A 27963-nucleotide genomic window follows, 5' to 3' on the forward strand; every position below is an offset into this window, starting at 1 on the left:
TTTTTGCCCGCGTGACTCGGATGCGTCTGAAACTTACATGTAACATAAGTACGTGTAATAATTTACAACAACGTTGCGATAATTGTCAGCTCTTAATTATTATACTCGCTACGTTTCGCAGTCTCAGCTTTTTCTCATACCGTGCAGATTTATTCTCACGTCGCGTCGTCGACCCGACGAAATTTCGAATCCCTGCTTCTTGTGTAAAAATAATAGTAATAATAATAACCGTTGATAGATTCGCATTGAAACAAGACAATTTTCATTCCATACAATTACAAATATTCAAAATATTCTTCCAATCTAAGTACGTTTACACCATGCAGACAAATTGGTGACAAAACTTGTTCCGTGAAGATAAAAGTTGTTGGAAAAACAAGAAAAAAAAAAAAAAATAGCCATAAACTTCGCTCTGTAGCGTCAAAGGCGCCGAACCTCATTTTCTACCGCATATAATTATTATACGTCAGGAAAGTATGCTGGTATAATGTATAATATACAAGGTATGAGTGACGGAGAAATAACGCGAGGTTTTCATCGTCATAAACAGCGTTTGGATGTACCTCGTTTCAGGCTAGGATTGCATAAACGTTACTTGTGTGTAATAATAACAAATATTAAAGTTGAATCGCTCATTGCAGTTTGCGAACTTTGTTTTTTTTTTATATTTTGAGGTAATATTAGGATAGAAAGTAAAAGAAATATTGAGGAAATTTTGACATGGATGTTTTCGCATTTGAACAGTTAATGAAAATTTTTTTTTTTTTTTTTTTTAGCAATACGACGAAACTTGTGAATTAACAAGGGACGGGGTCGGAGTTCGGAATTTGAAAAGTTCCGAAAGCGCCTAGTTACGAATTATTCAGTGGCGAAACTTGAAGTAAGAAAATCAAACTTTCAAGAAACAACAAAGGTCGGAAAGCCGATTGGCTCAAAGTTCCGGTAGATTAAAATTCGGAAAAATAAAGTTTCGATAGAGTGGAATTTCGATAATTAAAATATACTCGTACAGCGTAATTTCTTTCTTTCAGCATTTTCTCATTTCGGAATTTTGACCCTCGAGTTTCGTACATCTCGAAAATTTGATGTTTCGTCAAATAAAACAAAAAAAAAAATAAAAAACATTTGGAATCCGGCGTTTTCCGAACTTTTCAAATTCGGAATCTCAACCACTTCCCGTCAGCGATTTCATAAATGTTGATAAAATTTTGGAAAAAAAAAACGAACAAACAAATATTGACAGCGATATTTCAACGGCGTTTTTCCCAGATTATTGGTAGATATAGAATATGCGTTATATTTTACATCGTGTACCATAATTACGCAGGTTGTAGGCGGTCTATTTTTCATGTCACTTTATATTCCGATCGGGGAACGTTCGTTATTTATAAAACCGAGCAGCGAACAACGCGACACCTTTGTCCTGCTAAATCGGGGTAATATTTTTCACCCTTCGCCACTTGATCCATGGGCAAAACGTTCGTTTCTCTCTTTTTCCTCCTAATTACGTTGTTACATGCAGGCATGACGTTGCGCAATATGCATTCCGGCAAAGTTCGCGATATTGAACGTCAGGAAAACGAAATTTATTGTAAGATGAAGAAGTAAAATATATACAATGCATAAAACAGCGTCGTGACTTGAACCGATGGAGAGAAAAATTCACGCCGATTAAAAAATTATCTTGTCCTTAGGTTGAAATTTTCAAAAATTGCTAATTATAATTTTTTCTATCATTCCGGAGCCGAATGAAAGTTATAAATTGTTACGCGTAAAAAGAAGTTTGAGGTAAAAATAAAAAAAGAAACAATCTGAACAATCGTTTCTACTGACGTTATTAATTAATTTTTTTTTTTTTTTTGTATTATTAATTAATCTGGTACCGACCTGTTAATTCGTAACACATGTCATGGAAGGACTTTGAAAGAAATCCGGCGATGAAGGAATTTCTATTCATTTTTTACACAAAAATAATGCCAATTTATCGGTGAAATTTTATAATTATGTTATATACTGGTGAAATTCGTTCCTACGTTGAGACTTGAATTTTTGATTACTTCATACATCTGCAGATGAAAAACGCGAGAGATAAGAAGAACGTTTCTTTGATGTGCGCAACAAAATATACGGATTGAAAAAGATAATGAAATTAGCTGATTTGATTTGGAGAAGCTAGAACTGAGTCGAGAAATACAAATAAATTCATATAAAAGAAAAAAAAAAAAAAAAATTAACAACCGAGGGTGTAGAAAATATGTAATCGAAAAGATTCGTACTCTGCATCATGTGTAATGCTAAAAGATAGAAAAAAAAGAACACCATTCGGATCGAAAATAAATAATATAGTCGACAAATTTATTACGGTACGTACACTGAGAGAAATTTTTAGTTCCGGTTACCGCTCGGTCCTTAAATATTTTCATTTTTTTACCACAGTCGAAGAATATAGTTCTAGGTACAAAATGAAAATTAGTTTTTTAGCCGTTACCGGAAAGTCTGGTATCCGTTGCTATTCTTTCCCGTTACGATCGCTGTTGCTATATTTTCTTGCAACTGTTGCGAAAATTTTACGCTCGTGCAACGATAAATAAATTGACGTTAAAGCCTTGTTTGACTAAAAAAGTTTTTCATAATTCCAACAATATTCGAACAGTTTTTTCAACGATACCTGTTTTACTCAATTTTTCCAGTTACTGTAACGAATGAAATTTTTCTCAGCGTAGAAAATGTTTCTAACAATGATTTCGCGGTGTGTTTGAAAACAAAAAGAAAAAAAAAAAGAAAACAAATTCGTATCGGCAGATTGGAAATCGGAACAAAAATAAAATCAAATCTACACCTTGTCGTTCAGAATTAAACAGTTAAACCTACTTAATTAAAACCTTTGATCGTGTCGGTAGGTGATTACGTCATCTTTCAACAACCCAGATCTACGGCCGACATAAAACGTCTTTCGAAGGATACAGTGAGAAGAAATAAGTGAAAGAAAAATCGGTGAAAAAACATGAGAAAACAAATAGAATCTATACATATATATCGACACGTATATACGCGTGTGTGCAAACGCGCATGTACTAAAATAGAGTGGCGGTAGTGAGAAACGGCCAGGGGCGTAACTAGGCTGGATCAACCGGGGCACCGAGACAGAGGGTAAAAAATGACGTCGTAATATTTGATTCGGATCGGTAATCGCGATGTTTCGCTCTTTTGTATTCGAACTGTCTTCAGACGCGTTCCGCAAGGTTTGATTATTAATTATAGTTCGTTGATTTGCCACCAGATTCCGCCAAATTGCGCTTCTGATATTTTCCATTTCAAATGTTTGTTGCAATTTAATATCGTAACTGTATTAATACAGTTACATCGACTGTTTAGTCAAATATGTAAAAAATCTTCTTTGGATAAATTGTAATTTTAGCTTACAGTGTGTGGAATCCGTGAATCTAACGGTTGCTGTTTTATTTAAAAAAAAAAAAAAAAATTTATGGAGCGATGAAGGGTAGGCTACAAAAAAATATTTTTCATTATTCAACCCGGGGGGCCCAATTTGCGTCCTTGCCTCGGGGCCCTTAAATCCCTAGTCACGCTCCTGGAAGCGGTTCGGCTGTAACCTAATTTTATCTTAAATGTATACTTGCGATATGGCACGTGGTGTGTATTCTACTTTAGGAAGGTCGCTCTTGACGGGTTTTTTTTTCATTTCTTTTTTTTTTTTTTTTATCGTCTTCTCTCTACGAAGATTGAAACTGAAGAAAAGAGGGAAAGGCGATGCAGGATAAAAATATATCGAAATAATGAAAATAGTGAACAAGTGTAATCGATTACGTTCATTGTGTTATCTCATTCTAGCCGCTCTACGATTATTCTCAATTTTTGCCCGGTATGCGAATTCCGGCGATAACGTTAATTGATCGTTAATATAAGGCTATTTTTAAACCGAGGACGATGACTCTCGATGAAATTCAAGTCAGATTTGTATGATCGACGCCTGCGAATCTACGCAGTCAGGATCGAAAACCCCAAAAGATGGTTTACTTTTTTTTGGGTAATTAATCGTTTTTAGAATCGAATATGATAAACAAATATTTCAAAACATTACTTAGACACGAGATTTGTTTGAATCTAAAAACAAGCATCGCTAGAATCGTACTAGTAAATTATTTTAGAACGAATATCGTTACGGTAATGTTTAAACAGTGTTGAAATTACAATAAAATGTGATTCAAGGCAATTATTTAAATACTTGGTACTATCGTGTATAGTAAATTCTCTTGCTGTCGAAACAATAATCCGTTTTTTTTTTTTTTTTTTTTTTCTTCAACGTTACTTTTGCAATCTTTTTTCCCAAATAACATCGGAAATTATGACAACATCGATCGTACGATTAATAGAACGTCGAGAGCGTGTAACTAGATTTTTCAGTAACGTCAAATAATGAAAATATTTCAAAAGTGTACGGCAAAAATAACGAAAAAAAAAGGAAGAAATAAATAAATAAATAAATAATAAATAACGAGAATTTTCAATCTTTGACTGATTATTCTGACCCAACGTTTCTCATTGGAATTCCGACGATAAATTCACGCAACTTCGTGTCTCATCAGCCTCGGGCAAAACAGCCAGGTGTTGAAAGTAAGGGAGGAACTCCGAGGGAATTACAAACCGGCAATCGTTAGTCTCTCCGTGGTTCCAAGTCTCGTAGCAATTCGCAGCGACCTTGACCAGTAATCAGTGGCATCGCATTCGACAGACACTCGATGAATTATTCATAGAGCGGATTGTCAATGACATCGATTTACAAGATAGACGCACTCATTGGCCGGGTATCGTCTATAGGTAATAGTCGTTACGAAAAACGATGTCGCAGACGTTGAGCAACTTGTTTCTACTACCATTGGAAATGTTTTCGTGGTTAGTTTTCACTAGGAATTAACAAAAATACAATCTGTGATTAAATTTTTTCGCTTTAATTACAGATTTCTTAATCATATCGATAAAATAGTGTATCGTTTTTTTCTTACGACCTCATTTTGAACGAATGAATCATATTATCGATCATCACTCGACTGTTCTTTCAACCATTCGTCAGATCGAGAGTAACTGTTATATCTACGGACTTACCGTGCAGAATCAATGTAAATTGTTTACTTTATTCAATTACCGCGTATTGATTCGATCTCATAACGTGAAATTGTCATAATTATTCGATTTTTATACATATATATTAGGGTGAGCCAAAGAAACTAATCTAACGAATATATGGTCTTAAAAGGACTGAGAAAAAAGAAGAAAAGAAAAAATTCACCCGTTTGGAAACATTTTTAACTCAATTTTAAAAGGTGTCGCTGGCCGTTTGAAATGTCCCATTTAAATGACAAGCAAAACAAATTTTTTTTTTCATTAAAAATGCTATAACTTTTGAACCGTTTGAGATTAAAAAAATTTCAAGGCATATTCTTACAGGGCATTAAATTCTCTAAGAAAAGACCCTCGAGCTGATTTTTTAGATTTGAAAATTCGCATACTTAGGGTCCGTGAAAGTCGAAGAAAAGCAGAAATATGCAGTTTTAGGAATCTACGATTGAAAATATCCGTACTAAATGAAAAAACTTGAACTAAAATGAAACAAGGTGTGTAAAGGATGTTGTTTATAAACTAGATTCGTCAAAGTAGTAGAGTTTTAACTCATTTATTTCTTTTTTATCGCACTTTTAAACATTAATATTCTTTTTAATTGTTGATAAAACTTTGTTCAAATCAAAAATCAACTCCAGGATCTTTTTTTAGAGAATTTAATGACCCGCAAGAATATGCTTGGAAATTTTTTTTATTTCAAAAGGTTCAACACTTACAACATTTTTAATGAAAGAAATTTTATTTCGCGTGTTATTTAAATGGGAAATTTCAAATGGCCAGCGACACCTTTTGAAATTGAGCTAAAAAATTTTTCAAACGTGAGAATTTTTTTTTCAATAAATAGGTCCTTTCAAGACCATAGATTCGATAGGTTAGTTTTTTTTTTTTGTCTCACCCTAATATATATATATTTCAATCGAAATAATTACCTTAACAAATGCACGATGGTTTCATATAATTAATTATTACCAAGAACGGCGTAAATTCTTCACCAGGTTCCCTGATTTCATGTATTCGGTGAACTTGTAGACGAAACTAAAATCGTGCTTCATAAGTTCCTCGTATAATACATATATATATATGTGTGTACATATCACCTACGCCTACATAGAGAGAAAATACGCGATGAAAGGAAAGGTGGCGATGGGGTTTCGTCGAGATGGTGAAAAAAGTTCGTTCAGCCCTGCATCATTTCCTGGTCTATTCACCGATATATTTTGACTCGACGCACACTCGGACAGCTATCATCTACAGCCTTATATGAGTTTCTCATCCGCCGCGGTGTCGCTTCTGAAGGGAAGGAAAGGGTTGACTAGACGATAGCTGAGAGTTGGGAAGATGATATTATCGAGGGATGTTCTCCCATTTCTGGAATCACTCGGCGAGCTGCTCAATCTTGACTAACGCTGAACGATTGATCGATTAATCTTAGAGCTCGGCCGGTAAATTGCTTTTACCGGTAATCGGTTAGTCGGAAAAAAAAAAAAAAAAAAAAAAAAAAAAAAACGGCTGATTATTCGATCGGGTTATAGGAAAAAACGAATGGCAATCAGAAGTACCGATTAACAATAAGTGGAAAAACGATGAATGGACGAATCGAGCGATTGAAGAACGATTAATCGTAGATTGTATAATATACGGGGCATTCCACGTGGTATAGATCTAGATCGGATGTTTAGACATTAGATGTGCCAGAGAGTTTTTACCCGAAGGTACTAGCGGAAAAACGCAGTCCCGTTTGTCGGTGAAAATTTATTTAACAACCCCTCTCTGATTCCGAGATATGATTTAATTTATTATTTCCGAGTTATAGATTTTCTGTAAAATTTGGTACAAATATTTGAGTCCTTGTCGAAAATGGAGTTTTCATTTCGTATGGGAAATGAAAAAAAATAACGGAACGATTTTTGGTGTCATTGAACGGTCGGAATACCAAAGAGCGGTAAAGTAAAATGCAATTTCGTTTATCCCTTCAGCGATGAAAATTATTCGAACGTTTTAAAAAACGTTAAAAAATTCTTCTTCAACTCACCCGTATTTGTCACATCGTTTGAAAAAAAAAAAAAAAAAAAATAACGCATGTAAAAGTTATTGCGAGAGACAATAAGCGTGTTTTCAAGTTTATTATCAACGCCGTGATTGTACGAGAAAAATATAATACTGATTTGCTTATAATACGCTGTGTGTTTTCTCAGCTTCGTTTCATGCGTAAAAAATTTAAAAATAACCAAGTAAGTTGAATGAAAAAAAAGAAAATCGAAATAATAAGCCGGTCCCATGCCGTGCGTATAACTTGTTTGTTTTTTCCTCTTTCTCGTTTTCCGTCGACATTTGTCACAAATATATTCGAACGCGTCGAGAATCGTTGTATTTTCATTATCCAGAGGTTTTAACGGCGAGGCATTTGTAAACTTTGCACGTATGTTCAGGTGCGGATTTTAAACGAGATGGGAAAAAAAGAATATGCAATAAGACGAAATAGAAAGAGAAAAATAAAACAAAGAGATCGGCTTACAACAACGCGTGACGTCACTCATCCATTATTCCATTACGTCATATTAAATGAACCGACTCTGATGGAATATTTAGTTGATTATTATAACCCTGATGATTATTTTGTTGAAGAAAGAACTGAGATTATAGTCTTAATGCAATACAATCCGCTTCCGTATGACAATTTTATACGAGATTTTGTTCTCTTTTTAATAGTTATAAAAAAAAATCGCACACCGTAAGTAATTCAATTCTTTTTCACCGACGGTTATAGGCGAAGAAAATTGCAGTGTAAGCGACAGAAATAAACTTAAATATTGTCGCAATCTTAAGAAAAGAGGATGCAACAAAATTAGTCATCATCATCATCATCATCGTCGTCGTCACGATCATAATAATTGTCAAGATTACATTTTCTCGTTATTGCAATAAATATATATTTCTCGGTAATAGCAAGATAACGACGTGTAACGCATAGTCAAAAACTGTACAGTGAACAGTTTCATTTTTTATTTATCGCTGTACGCATCACTTGAATTTAATTACCTGAAAATAGTAATGTTTATTTTTTTTTTTTTTCTTTTTCATCGGTCGATTTTACACGCTGATGGCTAATTGATATTCATTCATCATTCAACGTCAGCAAATATCATAAAAATTATGAAAATTTCGTCTCACCCTATTGTCATCGTTCTTCACACTCGTCCGCGGATCCGGTAAATCACGAGCAGCTCATTCGTCCGCGATGTGATCGAGCCGATTTGATCTGTAATGGACCTGTGATGAGAAAAAAGAAAAATTCATCTAAAATTGAAATGCTTTTTCCAGTCGTTAACATCGTCCGAACGATCCTACTTTTTTCTTTTTTCTTTTTTTCCTCTTTATTTCGCATAAGATTTAATTTTTGGACAGTAAGAGGAATATGTATATATATATATATATATATATAATATATCTGTTTTGTTTTTTGGAAAAATTAATTTTTTTGCGTCGTTATAGCATGGTGATTATGTTTTCAATGCATAAAAATTGTTAAATCGGTTGTCTTTGATTTGATTTTGTTGTAGATTTTTTTTACAATTTTCGTTGCACAAAATTTTATTATTTCTTCCGACCCACGATGCAAGAATTAATAAATTAGGGACGTTATAGATAAAAAGATATTATATATATATATCCATTGAACGTGATAATTCGTACGAAAAATCCGTCTTCTTTTTTCTCTTCGAAGAATTTCTTTTGCTTTCTTTTTCTCCACGTAACTGTAATTAAAATTTAAAAACTAACTAAAAAAAAAAAAAAAAAAACCAATTACTTCCATGTTCCGAATATGGCCTTGAATATTACTTAATTACTCATCAATGAGCTCAGACCTTTTCACTGGAATTTGATTGAATTTTTGAAAAACCTTACATGCCTTGCCTAAATTACACATGCTTACATAAAATTGCGCATCGGCGCAAGCAAGTTTTTGGACCGCGCCTAAGCGAAGAACGAGTCTCTTAACTTATACACACATTCTATCCGTCTATAAATAAAAAACCCGCAGTCCTATACGTGCAGACTGCGCATTTTTCGGATGATTGAAAACTGTAGACGGATATGCAGGAACCACATTTCCTCTGTATATCTAAACAGCCATGGAAGGTAGCATTATGTATACATGTATTTGTTTGCACGGACCAATCTATTCCATGCTTATTCTGTGTTTTCCTTCTCGTAATTTTTCACCCGGACGAAAATTCTACCATCGGATCTATAAATATACTTTAGTATATTTCGACAGAAATTTTTCACCACGATTTTTTTGCCAAGGATTGTTACTATTTATTGATTTTATTACGAGAAAATTCTACCGTCGGATCTGTAAATATACTTTAGTATATTTCGACAGAAATTTTTCACCGGGATTTCTTTTCCCAAGGATTGATACTATTTATTGATTTTATTACGAGACAGTTGTACGTCGGTTATTCGTCAAATTATTACCTTCTTGAGCTGGGAAGATTTCTTTAAACGTAAAATTAATTGATATATTCGAATTCTAAGCAAAAGCATGGATATTGATGATTCGGTTCAAAATCTAGTAGATTCGTTCGATTTTATTCTAACGTGAATCATCTTATTCGGAAAAACATTTTCTACGAATTTCAGAGGCAAGTCAAGTTAAAGTCAAGTCAGAAGATTAGCTCATTTTATTCGTAAAACTATTTTCTGACATCCTAGAAAATAGTTTTCTGAACAAAATGAACCATCGTCGATTGAAATCGAACAAATAAACTAGATTTTCAACAATTTCAAAGCAATATGATGTAAAAAAAAAAATCGTTATTGAAACTCTTCTTTGCGATATCAATATTTTTGTTTTTCAATTCTATTCAAAATACACCGTATAATCGAATTGACATTCAAATATTAATTTTCGTGTCACCAACCTTTTTGAAGCAATAACAAAATCGAGTGAAAAATTTTTATCTTCTAACATTTCTATTTCAACTATCGTAGCTTTTGGAATATTATTCGGTGACAAGTATACCCTTATAAAATAAATTTCAGAGGTAATTTTTTGCACCGTCTAATTGTTACGCGCCATGTGTGTTACATGTATAAATTACTTAAACGTTGCAAGAACAACAGTAAAAAAAGGCTAAGGACGAACTCCAGAGGTAAATGAGGACCTTGAAAATATTCACCGTAATTTACCGGTACATTCAACTGTCAGATATCGTAAAAATTGGCTGCTAATCTGGTTTTTGACGTTTCTATCGTTAACGATTTTTATTCATTCATTCGTTTATTTCCTTTCAACGCGCGGAGCGATTCGAATTCAATTTACTGAAATAACAAAATTTTTATACTCATTTACTCTGAAAAGTAACGAAATAAAATGAAAATAATTCAAAAACACGCGTACTTGCAAATATATATATAAATATATATATAAAAAAAAAATATATATGTAGTAAAAATGTGGAAAATTTTCTAACGAAAAACTAAGGGCAAGAAAGAATAATAATAAATAGATGAAAAAATACGATTCGCTCGAAATGAATAAATAACAAAAACTGCTTTTCTCTCTCTTTGTCATTGCATATTTTACATATACGTATAAAAAATAAAATAACGATTGTTTCGCGCTGTATTGATATTAAAACTGCTTTACGGCAAAGAATTCCTCGCGCGTAAAATTTCCATGCGATAATGTATGATATCATATATCTTGGATGTCTGTTTATTGTTGTACGGAAGTTTATACAATATCTCGCTCAAGTTTCTTTTATTGTAAACAAAAATGTTTATAACGCGTGATGCGTAAACATTGTACACATGTATGTATAAAATTTTATACTTTTTTTTATCGTAATGTATCGCTTGAGAGGATATAATTAATAATTATTATAATATAATATGCTGCAACCTGCATTTATCTTGAACAAATTTAATAGATCACAACGTTAGAAACACTTTTAATCGTAAGCCTGGTCATAATTAACATTGGTTTGTTTAACGATAACAATGATTCAGTAATGCTTTCGAGAAAAAAATGTGACAATCTGTTGACGTCATTATTGAATCACGAATAATTCTCCGACTTCTTATCTGTTACGTAAATTTATATGAAAAACAAAACCAGGTCGGTTACACCTTTGAGAAATCAATGTACTCATTTTCTTTTCCCTGTCAGCGGATATAATTTGATGTAGTAAAGCAATCAACAATTATATACAATTCTTTTCAAATCTGAGCGTAATCTCGATTTCCGATCATTGAAAAAAAAATTTTTTTCACCACTTTGAGTGCACGTAACAAAGAATAAGGCATTATTCGTCGCTCATAGTTGTACGCATTTAATTTTCGTCATTTTCATTCATCGTGTCAAGATCTAAAATATACTTACAAGTCTTTTTTTCTAATTATATCAACTGTTTAAGTGAAATGAAAAGGACCGAGCGGTGATCGGAATCAAAAATTTCTCTCGGTGTATTACGTTTTTTCATCGCTTATGATTCTTGATCACGACACCCTGAAGAAAACGCGATAAATAATTTCCGAAGAGTATACTCGGTGTCGAATTTGAAACCTTCGTATTTATTCAACACCGCGATAACTAATCAAGTGTCAACTGATCCTCGTGGAATTTCAATTGTTTATAGGGGTCTTCGATATTGTTTGATTTGTACAATCCTACGGGAAAAGAAGCGTCCCGTATAATCACATCGATTAGATAAAACCGAGGATAATACGATACGGGATAAAGTTATTCATCAACGTGGTATAAACATTTGTTTTCAGACGTTGAAGAAAATTTCGATTGTTTCATTTGCATACAGTTGTGTGAATTTAATCGTTGACGTGGTATTTCGAAGAAATTTTTCAAACAAAGTAACAAGTAATTTGATTTAATTACGTATGTAAATACTGTGAACAAATTTGATTTGTTTGATTCAAGCGAAATTTAACCGATTTTAATAATCCTCCCATTTGTTATGCGCAAAAAAAAAATATCGATCATTTGTTAACAACGAAATTACGAAGTAATCCGATGAAATAAATATTTCACCACAATTTCTGTCAGGTTATCCGAATATTTTCTATCGTATAAAACAAATCTCATGTAAAATAAATTGTGGAATCTAAGTAAACGATTTTAAATTCTTAATCAAATTTCGCTAATTAAAATTAACTTCTAGTTTCAACTATACACACGTACCACGTGGTTTATCAGACACAGGATCCTCCGTTAATTTTTCGTTACAATACAGCATATAACCAAAAGAATATAATCGTGAACCACAAAGTTGAATCACCACTTGAATCACTTTTTTTTTTTTTTTTTTTAAGACGTCTGCACTTTTGACGCTATTAATTAAGATATATATATATGTAAAAAATATACAAGTCGTTATTTTTCACTGCAGATTAATTATACCGTGAAAACCTGCAACACTGAGAACTTCTTTTTCCTTTAAGAAGCGTCGAAACGTTTTTTCTTTAGTTATCTTATCTGTGTTATTTTTTTAAAAGCACGAGCGACGCTATAAATTAAACTAATCACTGTCTCTTCGTTAAACCCACGCGAACTAACGGAAAGAGAGAAAAAAAAAAAAAAAAGAAACCAAACGACGAACAGGTCATCTGTTCGAGTACGATCGCCGTTAAAAATTTGACGATTAAGAGCCTTTTCCTTTTTTTTCTTTTTTTTTTTTTTCTTCTTTAAAAGAAAAGAAACGAAGCAAGTACCGCGATTGATATCGCGATTAGGCGAATTAATCGACCGATTAAAATTTACGACCGAGTAACCGAGTGACCAATTCAATAGCCGGCCTACAGAGCTCCAACTGCGTTAGCCGCGAATATCGTCGAGAGATATACCTACTTAAACTAAAAGCCCCCCCCCTCTCCTATCTCCCAGTCTCACATGTCTAATGCACATTACACGCGTCTAATATTCGTCTGTACAATTTAATCTTCGTGTCGTCCAGATTTGAAATAATAATAGTAATAGTAACAACAACAACAACAACAATAATGATAATAATAATAATAATAATAATAATAATAATAATCGTTCACGTGTTACGTAAAAATCGGAGAGTAAAATACATCTTACGCACTGAGAGAAAATTTCATTTGTTACGGTAACTAGAATAATTGAGTAAAAAAGGTATCGTTGAGAAAAACTGTTTGAATATCGTTGGAATTACGAAAAACGAGGTACGCGTAACAATTTCGCGCTATCGTCGATCCTTTTGCGGTTATTGCAACGAAAAATCAGTTTGTGAGGTTCTAATCTACTGTTTTAGTTAAACAAGGCTTTAACGTTAATTTATTGTTGCACGAGCGTTAAATTTTCGCAACACTCGCAAGAGAATACAGGAACAGTGATCGTGATGAGAGAGAATAGTAACGGATACTAGACTTTTCGGTAACGGCTGTAAAACTAATTTCCATTTTCTACCTAGAACTATATTTTTTTAATTGCGGTAAAAAATTAAAACAGGCAAGAACCGAGCGGTAACCGGAACTAAAAATTTCTCTCAGTTTGGCGAAAAATCGAAGGCTGGAAGCTAAATTGATGATTTTTTATTTTATTTTTTTTTTCTACTTTTCTCGTTTTCACATGTATTTGCGGTTTTGCTCGCGTGGGATTTTTCATAAAGCGTCTCAGCTGTATTAATAATTCTTATTATTGTTATTATTATTTCGATTTGGAGCGGTTCAACACAGATATAGTCAACGAATAGGAATGTCGAACCGGTCGTTGGAAAAATTAACTAGTTGATAAAAGTTTTTATAAACAAAATCAGAGACTTCGTGAAAGGAAATAAATTCGAAGCGATTTGATATGAAAAGTCGATGTATTTATTAACGTCACTCGAAAAGATTGTACACGATGAATTTTCGGCGTTTATTTTCCGTACGTCAGTGAAGTTAGAGAAAAGTTTGTTCCGAGATCGGAAATTAATCCGTACTTCCATAACTTTTGGACAAAATATCTGCCAGTTTCGTATTTCAAGTCAAGCGGAGTTTTTACGATGTTTATGTAATAAATTCTTCGCTCCGTAAACGAGTGCGCAGGTTTCTGTGTCTTGCGTGAAAATTCACAAAAAAGAAAAACAAAGAAAAAAAAAAGCAGACGCATTAGTATAATCTACGGATTAGGAATCACTTTAGATTTCGTAAATAGAAACGACGTCACATATCAGTCGTATTTGTATATTGTATACACATATATGATGCTTAACCTGTATGTGGGATATATTCGTGACAGTGATAATTATGACGCAAGATATTATTAATCTGCAACTATGGAATGTGGAACGATCAGCTTCGTTGAAGATCGATTACGATCCATATCTTTCCGGTGATAAATTACATTACGTACTCGAAGATGCAAAGTTTCAAGTACTTGTCGATGATGTTTGTTGATAAGATTGAAATAGAAAAATTTGCTTTTTTTTTTTTTGCTTTTTTTCTTTCTCCTCTATATTTTGACGTACGAAATATACTCGATGTTTTGAACTTTGTTTTCAATGTCACGTCGATGTTTTCAATTTTAAATAACTGTCGGTATCTGTGATGATTATTTTTCTATTTCCTTCATCTCGATTGGCGCGACAATATTTTTCATTTTTTTTTTCTTTTTTTTCGGCCATATTTGTCGTATTTTTGTTTATTTCTTTTAGCTAAAACTAATATAATAATAAAAAAATAAAGTAAATGTTTTACCCTGAATGAATAAATAATCTAACCAAAATCGTAACAAATTCAATATGTTTTTTTTTTTTTTTTATTTCTTTTTTAAAATAAGTTAAACGAACGAGAAATCTGTTATAACGTAAAATTTATTTTAAAATTGGACAGTTGAAATTCTTCAAGGAAATGAGAAAATTTTTTGTAGAAACAACGTTGCGATCTCCGAAGAGTTTTTCGATTATACGTATTATTTGATAAAAAAATATCATCCGTATATAAATCGTGCGGTTATATCGCACGTGAAATAACAGATGCCAACAACTTTTTGGAGCAACATATTTGCCGTACGGCTTATATTTCTTGGGCATCGTGTTATCATAATTTTTATCCATATAGTAGACAAAATAACGAATTGTTTGATCGTTAACCTCGTTAATGATGATTGCGAAACCGAATGAAAAACACGTTACAAGCGTGTTGCAAGTGTCAACGAATACATAAAATTTAATGTGAACACTGAATTTATCATTATAATTTTACACGTATTGCCCTTCGTTTTTACCACTTCATCACAGTTCCGATTACAGCTCGTGTGCGTATCGTGTAGATGAAAAATCTTGGGCCAATTATATTATTATTAAGAGCAGAGATAAGGCGAACGTGTAAAAAATGATAAAACGAAGATACGGTGATGCAAAAAGGAGCGAGAAAAAAAAAAAAAAATACCTGTAATAAAATATTTCTTTGTATACCGACAAAAAGTTATCTGCATACATGCTGTAAATGAAATTGATAGAAATTGAAAAGTCAAAAGAATATGACGAATATTTAATCGGTGTTCATGTTTTTTGTTTTTTTTTTTGATCATTACAATTATCTTCGTAAAATGAAATTTTGAAATCAAAGCTGGTACTTACAGTGATTTTCAAACTTGAATAATTGAATTCTTGTAATTATAAAAGATGCGCTGGCTTTTGAAGAATTCAAGTATATACTTTAAATTCAAACGACGGGACGAATTATTCGTTACCCTTCGATTCTCGGGTTAAAGGTCACGGAATCCTACCTTCACCTATTTCGCTCATACGCCGTTTCTCAATTACGACGCATACGTGTGGCAGGTAACGTCGTGATTGATTTGAGAGCTTGCATCGTAATAGCTCTGAACGACGATCATAGACGTCTAGTAATTCCACTAGAGGCGTAACGTAACTCATGCAACATTATGCGGCGCCTTCATGGTTCTATTGTTCGCCTCTCCTCGTCTGGGACTAGAGACGACATGGGATGGTTCTAGAACAGATCTGCCTAGACGAAAAGAATTGTTCGTTTCAATGACGAGCCGATAAAATCACTCGCGCAAGGCGACCCTTTTACATTATAAACAATCTCGCATTCCTAACCCGGTTATTCAATTCCTTTTTATCAAATGTACCGACCTTTCAAAGCTCGTATGGTTGTCTCGTATGTATTATCGTGACGTTCTTTGCCATGATTGAGGGAACGGTTTAATTGATCCGTAAAATTAAAGTCAATCTCGGTGCACTGAGAAATATTTCATTTGTTATGGTGACTAGGATAAATTCAGTAAAACAGGTACCGTTGAAAAAACTGTTTGAATATTGTTGTAATTACGAAAAACCAGGTACGCGTAACCATTTCGCGCTATCGTCGATCCTTTTTTGGTTATTACAACGCAAAATCAGTTTGTGAGGTTTACTCTACTTTTATAGTTAAACAAGGCTTTAACGTCAATTTATCGTTGCACGAGCGTTAAATTTTCGCAACCGTTGCAAGAAAATATAGCAACAGCGATCGTAATGAGAAAGAATAGTAACGGATACTAGACTTTCCGGTAACAGCTAGAAAACTAATTTTCATTTTCTACCTAGAACCATATTTTCTGATTGTGGTAATTTAAATTAAAATAGGCAAGGACCGAGCGGTAACCGGAACTAAAAATTTCTCTCAGTTTGGCGAAAAATCGAAGACTGAAAGCTAAATTACAGCAACAGCATCGCTCCTTGATATCTTGACCTATTCGCACCTTGGTGCGATGCTTGCCAACTCAGAGGCATGGTTGTTTCAAGTCTTATCTAATCTAACCGGCCAAAAATAGGCCGCAGATATTTCGTTATGATGACCTTGCTCGCGGTAGTTTAAAAATTGAAAGGCATAATCAATGGGACGTAGTGAGAAGTTGCGGGATGGAATCGCGGTCTGTGAGTGTATTTTGAAAAACCCGCCGTAACGTCAAGGATGGTTTTTGACTATTTTTATGATCGTTTGAAAACTTGTCGTTGGTGACTAGAGCCGAACGGAGGATGAATACAGCGGAATTGCTCTGGTAAGTCGTTTCGCAACTTGTCTTTTATTTTCTTACACTGAGATTCGATTCACGGTACGAGATCAGACGATGTCATCTAACCTTCTGGCGTTCTCGCTGGTATACAAACGTCGAGGACGTCGACTAAGACACGGCTCATTGTCATTTATGAGACAGCCTTATTTAGTAGTTTAGATTGCCAATCCGTAAGCTGTAATAAGTGGTGTGATCAATTTGAGAGGCTGGTAATTACCGCAGAGTTGATGATCTTATCGTCAGGCACTATTATCTAAATACGAGAAACGCGTACAGTTTGATCTGTTCCTCAAGTACTCGACTCAGAGAAAAACCGCACGAACCTCTTGCATAGCGATTAAAAGTAGGTAATAGATAAAAAAAAAGTCTGACGATGAGAAACTTGGGAGAAATTGATCGTTAACGATCGTTGGTTAATTTCTTTGAATAAAAGTGAATGATTCAAGGAACCAGCAAAGATCGAACAGAATGAAAGTTAAGGCACACGTCGAGACGAATTTTCGGGGTGTCTTTTTGGCAGTACATGTGCAGTTATACCGGGACAATCTCTTGAAACTTGAAAATGAAACGCGCATGCGCCAAATAATTCAATCTCATTGGTCGGTGAAATCTTCCCGCGGCGATATTTTTGTCCGCGACGCAGGCGAACCAACCCACGCAAAATGCGTACGTTTGAAGTTTCAAAGAGCGTGAGCGTTAAATTCCGACCGTTCTTTGAAGAATCGACTTTCCGACCCGACAACAAATGCTTCCCAAACCTTTCCGAGTCGCTGCCTCGATTATTTGAGATTCTAACCTCGAAAATTCGCATCAACTGCATCGCCGTCACAAACAGTTTGACAGCTGAAAACTCGGGATGGCCAGCCTGCGCAAACGGCCGATAAAACTCGCGCATGCGCTGTTGATTTTCAAGTTTTAAGAGATTGTCTCGGTAGGTACAGTATTTCCGTAACATAGTTGTAATAAAAAATATCAATCTTGACCTTCCCTTTTTTAATAAATATAAAAAATTGTGTAATTAGAAGTTGGTCAAACTAGTTGGAAGGCATAACGTTGCAATAGATAAGTAAATAACTGCGCTGCAACAAAAGTTGGTACGTTTTAATTATTCAGCGGTATTAGAGATTCCTATTATATTCTTCTTGGTTCTTGGAGTCTCACTAAGCTGAATCTACTGGAAATTTTGCACCGAGTAGTTTGTTCCGTAGACGTAATGAGGGAAGATAATCTTCGCGGTAGCTTGGCGGACTAGAAAAGTTTGGAAACTGGTACCGTTGAATTGCACGTAAAGTGTATGTAATATACTTAGAAAGATGTCTTTCGAACATGTACTTCAATTTCCGTTAATTTAGGTGAAGTTTATACCAATGAAGTAGTACGAAGTCCTTTGAACCGATGTCCAGTCACTTGAAGTGTCTTTTCTTTACAGTTTTTTATTGCATTCTTGAAATCAAAAAAAAAAATCACTCGAATCCAGTAACGCGAATAAACTTGAATACGGCTGAAATCTGGCGAATCTAGTCGATTCGAAAAATGTCACTAATTGGAGTAAAGAAGCATAAAATCTGCGTTGAATCGCACAGTTACCGTCATTCCATCGACCAATTGGTTAAATTGAATAAAGCTCGAATGTCGCGTAACATGACGAATATTAGAATTGCGAACTCGAACAATAAGCGCGAAACTTCAACCAGCTACGATACTTTAACCAATGAAGTTGACGTCATAATGTTAACTACTGTAAAATCCACGAGGATTTCTACGTATTCACTGTATTCAGATGTGGCAGAGCAATCTCTCGAATAGTCTCGATCCGGTGCTCGGTTCAAATACATCTTGCTGTTACAATAAAGTCGAGGGGTTATACGCAGTTAGGAGCCTGCAAAAAGCGATTATTCAAAAATTTTCCACGAAAAGACATTACAATTTATTAATACAAAAATTTATTTACATATTGGGGTAACGTTGAACTTGATGCTGATATTGTTAAAATTTTCTGTGTATATTCTTTAAGAGATGTACTTTACGAAAACGAATTCAAAAAAAAAAATCGATTTTCCAAAAATCGTAACTGCGTATAATCCGTTGTTAAAAGTTTACTCATCTCCATACCTATCATTCTCTTGAATACCATTCGTCAACAAGAGTAGACCTGTTACTATAGCAGATAATCGGACAAATATCTATCGAGTATTTTCCTCATCCATCTACTCATTTTTCTCACCTGCTTCTTTTCCTTCTTCTTTATCTTACCAATTCCGCGAAATTGTCGTCACTGTCTTAAATTGACCGGAGCATGATACTCGACTGTTTGTGCTCATCGTCGGCTCATGCACAACACACCGACTTCATCGTATGCATATTACGTTTAATTATATTCTGTGAACATATTCACGATACATGCGATTTATTACGCAATAAGATCTTTCCTGCAAACAGAGCACCGGTTGTTGATTCCGTTGATGGAACTGTTTACACCGCATCTTGTTAGACGGTAAATCGGAGCATTCATGCTCCACGTATGATATACAATATACAGCTTAGCCCCGTATATTTTATCTCACTCTCAAATTAATGGTTCAACTTCAATCTCCTTCACAAATACGCTCTAACGATTCTCTGCGGTATAGAAAAACTATCGTAGGTTATAGTCATTGTACCGAGAGGTTCTTTTGAAAAGTCCTGCTGGATTCGACTCGCTTAATTTTTACTGACGAAAACAAATTCCCTAGAATCAGCCGTCCGGCAAGTGACGATTAATCGTAACCTCTGACACATTGAGAATGCCTTGGGAACGAAAATGGGGGCGTGACTAAGCAATACGGCGGTTAGAACTGAAATATCGGTAAATTGTATTTGGTCAATTACGCGAATACGAATCTACAGAAAACTCGGTGCAAGCTATGAAGCTTTAGTTATTTCGAAAGGAATCGATATGCCGCAAAAAATAGGACGAAAGAAGTCTTTTAAAACTAAATATGAGCCAATAGGAGTAACGTACCGTTTTACCACCAGATGTCGCACCAACGTATCTTCGTTTCCACTACCTACCAATTCTAGTAACATTTTTTACGGAGTTGGCTGCGCGTATAAACTAGACGTGTGCGAAAGTCGAGCACGTCATTCCAAGGAAACCTCTTGGTGTAACTTTCGCAAGTTTTATAAGTACTTTTTCTCCACATTTATTGGATATAACAGACGTAATTCTTTCGCTCTGCAGCCGTAATTACAAGCATCGATTTATCCACCCTTGCACAGTTATACTCGTAATTTTCAGTCCTCTGTGAAGTTAGTTGTACTGTCCACAGACCGAAGTATCGCTAAATAATAACAACTCAACTCGTATCGTAGATGAAGCGAAGAGATATAAAAGTAAAAGAAAGGTGACAGTGAACACTTTAATTAAACCTTGTAAGTTTCTTCATTATTCGTTTAACGATGAAGTTTTTATTTATTCTTTTTCAACTCGCATTTCTCATCGCCGCTTCGGTTTCAGATTTCATGTCGTTAGAGGATAGCAGACGCGCGGATATAAACTACGAAAATAGAAATCCAGACTTGAATTCCGGACCTATTTTAAACCATCCAGATCATAATTTCTACGTTATACCGACAAATGTTAACGCGATACATTGAACACGTTTTGAAAAAAAATTGTAAAAACGTGCAGTCAGAATATAGATATATTACTGACCACGTTTAAGTTTAATATTTCCCTTCAAATTCGTTTGAAATTTCACAACGTTGAGCTATTTCGAACCATTGAAACGCGAGAATATCGTACATACGTTCCATGTACTCGAAATAACAGTATCAATAACACTCGTCAATCAATCGATTTTGTAACTTGATCCAGTGGTGTGAAATATATTGGAAATAAAATCTGCGTTAAATCTAACTATTATACTGTATCATATACGTTTTTAATTTTTTTTTCAAATGTTCTTCGCTCGGTGACGCCCAAATATTTTTTAACGCCCATTAGCTGAATTTTCCGAGTATTATCATCGTACACATATTCATGATTTATTTCAAGTGTTTACAATTAATAAACATCGTGCTTACTTAGAAATACTTGAGATATGAATTGCTTCGAATATCTGCGACTAAACGTTTCAAAGAAAATTGCATCTCACTGGATTCTTTGAACGAATTATTACTAATCGAGTGGCTCTTAAATTTTCGGAAACGATAAATAAGGCGGACAAATCATTAACCGCGGTCGATCACTTCAAAATGACTTTAACTAATGTCACACAATATCAGAAGCCAATATAATTCATCAGTTCGTTAAATTATGCCGCGCGGATTATTACAAGAAATAATTTTCATAACAAATATCGCATGAACGGTGAATTCACATTATTCACCGATGAATAAGTAAATTCTTGAACAAAAAATCGTCACACTTGGCATTGAATAATTGAGCGAGTAATAATATTCGTATAAAAATAGCATTGCGATATTGCAAAAGAAAAATATAAAACCGTTTGAAATAAAATTTCGTAATAAAATCAGTCACTCCACATCTGCATGTAACAAACATTGTAAAGCAAATCTATCGCGAATTTCACGGCACAAATTTCGTGTCTCACAGTCGCAACACATCGTCACCGTCTTGCTATCTGCAAGTGCAAAAACTCGTAGAATATAAGAGAAGAGAGGATATAAATGTAAATTTACATGTTTACCCGTTATCAAGGTGCTGTTGCAGAAGCTGCCTGCCAGTATATGGGAGTGATAAAAAAACGGTTTTCCTTAGTCTTCCTTTTTTGGTTCCCAACTATTTTTTCCCTTCCTTCCTCGCAGCTTCGGTGTGAATACATGCGTGTATGTATTACATGTGCATATACGTGTAATTTTATCGCAAAAAGAGAGACAAATCGCGATGGTATTTCCCCGGCGCGGCGACGTCGCGAGGTGTATGGAATGAAAAAAAAAAAAAAAAACAAAACCTCTAGCCGACGTAAAACAAGAAGAGAACAAAAAATTAGGCGAAGGAGGAAAACGAAAGAGAAAAATGCGAATGGAACAAAAGTAGAAGGACAAAGTAGAAGAGGCGGAAAAAAAAGGCTTCAAAAAAAAATCCGCGAGAGCGACGCGAAAAAAGCAAAAAAAAAATTCAACCGAGAATCGAATCGATTCCTCGCACCCTTCCCGCAACGTGCATATGTGTTACTCTTACACGCTCGCAAACAAACACAGACACACGCTCATACACGAATGTATAAAAATACAAAGAAATCCCTGCAGCATTTTGTCCGGGAAATTCATGTATAAAACATACAGGCATAGATATATATATATATACATATATGTATAGGTTATATACAGGCGAGTTTCGCCTATGAATAGGAAATGAGGGAAACATATTATACACCCGGTATCGATGTATTCAAATAACACACCGCAACGCTGTATATTTATTATTATTTTATCATTTTTTCTGTTTTTATTATTATTGTTATTTGGCAACACGTACCTTTCTGCATTATACACACATAGCATAGATACAACGTATAATATATCATGTATGTATAAGCACTGACGCATTTTTGTTTTTCTTTATTTTCTTTCTAACGCGACAGACAAATAGTTGAATGACAGATTGCACCAAAGTTCTTTTGATTTTGATGTTTCGAATACGTCGATGTCAATTTCAAGTTTCTTTATGCAGTTGTGACAGAATTAAAAATCTTTGCTTATGTTATAATTTGGACGAATGCGCTGAAGTGTTTGCGTTGTAAAACACGGTTGTTTAACGGTTCGTGAAGCCTGAAATCTGCTTAGGATTTTGTATGAGGCGATGAAAAAGCAAAATTTTAATCTTTTATAAATAAGTGAATAAAATATGAGGGTGTGAAAAGCCCGAGCCATGTTACGTATGCGGTGGTAAATGTGTATATAGGTTGGTATGTATGAACAAATCCGGTGAGCAGAGGTTCGGGGCGATTTATGGTTTTATACGTATTCTTAATCCCGAATTCAACCCTCAAATACTTGCAGAAAGTACGCTACTAATAATTCACACATTTTAATATTGTATCTTGATTTTTTTTTTTTTTTATTCCCTCTTTGTTTCAATTAACGCGAATAAAGTTTTTTTGCCAGAAATTTATCAAAGAAATTCAACCTTGCGTTGTATAAACGGGTACAGATTTTTCAGACTGCAGTTTACGAAATTTCAAATTCAATATCGAATCCCCGATAGTCTAAACAAAAAACATTCGCAAGAAGATAAATACAATCGAGTATGAATCGTCTTGGAAACAAGTATGTTATTTGGTGAAACGAATTCGCTAACCGTACTTGGAAATCGGTTTTCAAGTGTCTTATAGAATGACTAAGTAATGGAATGAATTTTGAGAACCAACGTGGGAACAGAGTCAGTCAACAGTTGTGCTCATGCCAAAGAAACTCAGTTTTCGCGCTATGACCCATGTTATCCAACCCCTTTATCAAAATGGGTGAAAAAAGGAATCGTTTTAGAAGACTCTTGTAGCCCCTTCGGGTTGTAATAGGCTAACGCGTTAAAGTCCTATCAGTTTCCTCCGGCGGCACCGCGAGCCTGCGGGAATCCACTACACTCAATAGTCGTCCTCTTCAAAGGGAGAAAGAAGCTTGTGAAAAAAGGTGGCGCCCGGATCTCTTGAGAGTCTGGAGGAATAGGTAAGTACCTACCAGCAACGGCGTACGTATTCGTTGGGGTGACGGAGAACATTATACATTATATATTCCGAGAAGTAAACGCGGCTGAAAATTTATATACAAGGTGAGCAAGAGCTGTACCGACGGAAATGTGTTATTCGCAAGCTACGAGCTTGTAGATGAGATCTGGACCTCTTATAACTTCCAACGAAAAACCAATCTTGTGCTCTCGCAGAGCCGTTTTGCGCGGATGAGTTTACCCTTGGCGCTTCTCTCGTTCTAATGTGCAGGATGTATTTGCGGCGATGACTCGAATGCCACTTGACTTTACGGCCTTCTTCAAACTGACGATTCGGTAGCGAAATCAGTGCGGAAACATTAGTCAGAATTACGTTTTAACATGTCTTTGAAAATCCATCGGATGTACCCGTCTTACTTTAGTGGAGCGAAGCGTTTTCCTACATCGGAGAAGTACTTTACGATAGTGAGATTGCTTTTGATCATTTTGTCGTAAGTAGTCGTACATAAATTTCCATTGCATGCTTCGTGCTAATTTGTGTAAATAGATCTCTGCAATTTTGTACCGATGATAAGATTTCAAAGACGTCTTTCAACCAGTTCACTCGAAGGAATTTTCTCAATCGTATTGAATTAGCGCTGCGGTATAAAGATGAAGATAAGCCGTGTTTTCAATCGTGTGATGAAAAGAACGTTTCACGTCGATGTCATCGGGTTAGTTGGAATGAGAAATTCAAAAATGGCGTTCGAATGCACGAACAGAAGACAATTAGTCGAAAGGACTTGCAGTGGAACATTAATTTGATATTTGATTGGGAGTAAAGACACGTGGGTTGTATCCAAGGTGGTGAGCATCTTTTTCGCGCGTAGAAGTAAATACTTATAAATTACAATGCAAACCAGGTGTTAACCATGCAAACATCGGCTCTCGGAGTGTTTGCTCGAGGCAGCAATTCGAGGCGTTGCGTAGCTCACCGGGCAGATCAATATTTGCGTTTCGTTAGTTGTGTAGTCCAATTCGATTGTGAGAAGCGTCGAAACTGGGGCGAGTTTTCAAGAATTTTCGTCTTCGTCATCGAGTTTCCTGTACAAGGTTCAAAAGCGGATAGCGCAGAGTGTCGGGAGTTAGTTTTCTCTCGGCACTTTCGTCCTGGAAGACCTGTAAGACCATCGTCAAAACTATGAGAGGAGCCCAAGTTAAAGTGGCAGAACGGCACTTTGAACAATTGAAAGGTGCAGAGGCTGCGAGTGAATGGCCGGGTAATTACCACGCTCGTGTAAAAGCGGGTAAGGACGTTTCTCCTATGGAGGGAAACTCGATTTTTCAAACCCGTAAACAGCGTCCCGCAATTACGAGGGTTCCAGAGCTCGGAACTTCACGGCCTGCCTGCACGCGCGGAACCGCTTCCCAAAATTATCATACCTACTATACCATGGCAGCCATCATGATTCAGGGCAAAGTTGACGAACAGGTAAATCAACGACGGTATGCGGGTTTCGTCGAGTTATCCTCTCTCTCTCTCTCTCTCTCTCTTTTACCCTCGAAGGGTCGGGTCTCCGAAGGGTCTTTGGGAAACAATGCCAATTCTCTCGAACAACCGGTGTAATTAAATCCCGAGGGGAGTTACTCGAGGAATTGCCTTTTTCGACATCGCGGTGTGTGCATCTCATTCGATAAATTCTTCATTTCCATTTGGGGATGCAGGTGAAATATATATCGAAGATGAAATTTCAAGGTGAGAATTTACCCTTGAAACGATCGTTCCGATTCTCTGAGATGAATCGTTTTACCGCCTTCTGTACAGATTAAGACTAATCTCTACACGACGACGTCAAATTCATCTGTTACTCTACCATGTGTGCATTTTTAGCTTACCCACTTAGATTCATGGTGTTGAAGCACTTGGTGCGAAGATGAGACTCGAGTTCACTTCAAGCGTTTCTTGTTCATCGGGGAACCCGGATTCGTACACTTTACACCAAATGGCGAAATTGTGAATACCTCAGTCCAAGTTGGAAGGGATGTTCCATTTGCGATTCACCCCGTTTGCACGCATGGCTGAAAGAATTCGAAATAAATTACAGAAAAACACAACGACGGTAGCACGTCGAGGCATGCCTTCGTAGACCAAATCTCGCGTGTCAAACGGCACCGTCTTTCCATACTCCCGGGAAATCGATTAACGTCTCTAAGAATGCTCCAGGAATAGCTGACATTTGGGAATTGTGAGTGCCCACACGAGGGTTGCATCCGTTCGTCTATCCGTCTGTATAATATCAGCCTCGACGTTTTTAATAGAAAATTGGGGTGAAATCTGATCTTTAAATCTCACTTAACGTCGAGCGGTAGCTACCTCGTGGCCATAATCGTTACGGGTAATGATGCTAACCGCGGTGGGGATGTGAAATAAAAAAAAAAAAAAAGCATAAACAACGGTGTAAAACACAGAAGCACGTCGCCAGCTCGCCCCTCTTTAACGTTCATCGTCCCACAAGATCGCACTTATATTATACAGTTGAACAATTTTCTTCTCGCCCGCAACGCGCCCCAGTTTATGTTACGTACATTTTCCCCCCAAGGCTCAAGAATCTATGGGACGTACGGTACAGTCGGGTTACAAAATTCCTCCGAGGAGAAACTTGACCGGAGATAAGATTTGAACGCGCTAACGAAGGTAATCGACGTTGAATCTGATCAAAAATGATATGGAAGGATAATTCGATACACTGCGTTTCAATTGTTGTTATAATCGTCGTTATTTCGTCAGTACGGAAAAAAAAAAAAAAAAAAACCAATCCATTATCTCTGCCCGGTTCCGATAAAATATACATCATTTTATTCGTAAACGAATTCTTTAGAAATCGTCCGAGATATTTTATTTTCCTGAAATCGTCAATTGATAAGAAAATTCTATACGGACAATCGTTGTAGTTTACAGATGATTATAAACTCGTGACTCGTAAGAAATTCATTATTCTTATCCGAAATCTAACTCGAAATGATTTTCGAAGAATTTATTCGCGAGTCAATTGAGTTGTTTTAATTGGACTAGCGGTATAGATGTTGTGGTGAAAAAATGATAACACAACGTGATATCATCTCTGATGTTGTTAATACGAGGTGTTGACCATTGAAATTTAGTGCTATGAAACTTTTTCCCGTATCACGGGAACTTTTTTCGTAATACCAATGTAGCTGGATAAGTTTCAGTCTGGAATTTTCAATTTGCTTTTTTTTTTTTATATATTATATATCACGTTTTTATAGGAAAAGTATTTTGACCAGACTGTACGTCCCCGTACACACTTAAGCCTCAACTTTTCTTTTATTTCCAACAGAATCCTCTGCCTGCACTCAACTGGCGAAAGCTTGTCGAATAGCCATATTGGACGGTAAAGGTGATTATTGTTTTCTGCACAGACGACATTGCGAGAGAGATAATGCGAATTGAAGTTGCACGCCTGACGTTACTCTTAGAGATTCGGAGTAGAAGAGACCTCAAATCTCACCTATTTTTTAACGTTAATTTTTAGTATTTGTTGTAAGATTAAACGTTAAAAGAAGTAACGTAAAAGGTATGGTTAACAATAGCGCTCTATGTATAATTATTCTGGCTACTAGGATGGTCCTTAAAAACGTCATTTTTGAATTTCGACCAGCTTGAGATAATTCAAAAACAATTCCCACATCAAGTCTATCGAACGGATTAACGTGAAATTTGTTAGAGGAGGGTTTATTGAGTCGCTGGCTAAGAAACTGAACTCAAAATTTAAAAATTCAAAGTGTCGGATCCAAGATGGTGGACCAAAACTTCGAAAGTCATTTGATATTACCGTATTGGATCCATCATTTTGAATTTTCAAATTTTGAGTTCAGATTCGTAATCAGCGACGCAAGAAACTCTCCTGTACCAAATTTCATCTAAATCCGTTCGAAGCAAGCCATTCGAAGTTGAGAAATGATTATTTTAAGGACAACCCTGTGATAAGGTATTGAAAATATTACCCTGTCGGTAACGGAATTTCCAACAGTTACCGACATTCGCAAACATCCTTGCAGGTTGAAAATCTGATTGGTACAAAATCTTTCATTTTTTAAGTAAAAAAAA

The 27963-nt window shown here is 35.4% G+C and overlaps 2 protein-coding genes across 4 annotated transcripts in view; one reads left to right on the plus strand and one right to left on the minus strand.

Moving 5' to 3' along the window:
* The window catches only part of LOC124217489 (uncharacterized), a 73613-nt gene extending 60646 nt beyond the window's left edge, over positions 1 to 12967 (minus strand). The window contains exons 1-3 of one of the 2 annotated variants that reach the window (XM_046623187.2): positions 12871 to 12961; positions 12341 to 12665; positions 8308 to 8406 (exon numbers count right to left, since the gene is read on the minus strand). In XM_046623187.2, coding sequence (XP_046479143.1) covers positions 8308 to 8318 — 11 coding nt within the window. In that variant the 5' untranslated portion in view covers positions 8319 to 8406; positions 12341 to 12665; positions 12871 to 12961. Of the gene's footprint in view, positions 1 to 8307; positions 8407 to 12340 lie in introns of both variants that reach the window. The other variant, XM_046623189.2, reaches the window with a different exon arrangement.
* LOC124217507 (uncharacterized) overlaps positions 1 to 27963 on the plus strand; it is a 130543-nt gene that overhangs the window by 77264 nt on the left and 25316 nt on the right. The gene's annotated exons all lie outside the window — the stretch shown is intronic.

Source organism: Neodiprion pinetum, chromosome 4 (assembly GCF_021155775.2).
Source record: "Neodiprion pinetum isolate iyNeoPine1 chromosome 4, iyNeoPine1.2, whole genome shotgun sequence".
Lineage (NCBI taxonomy): Eukaryota > Metazoa > Arthropoda > Insecta > Hymenoptera > Diprionidae > Neodiprion > Neodiprion pinetum.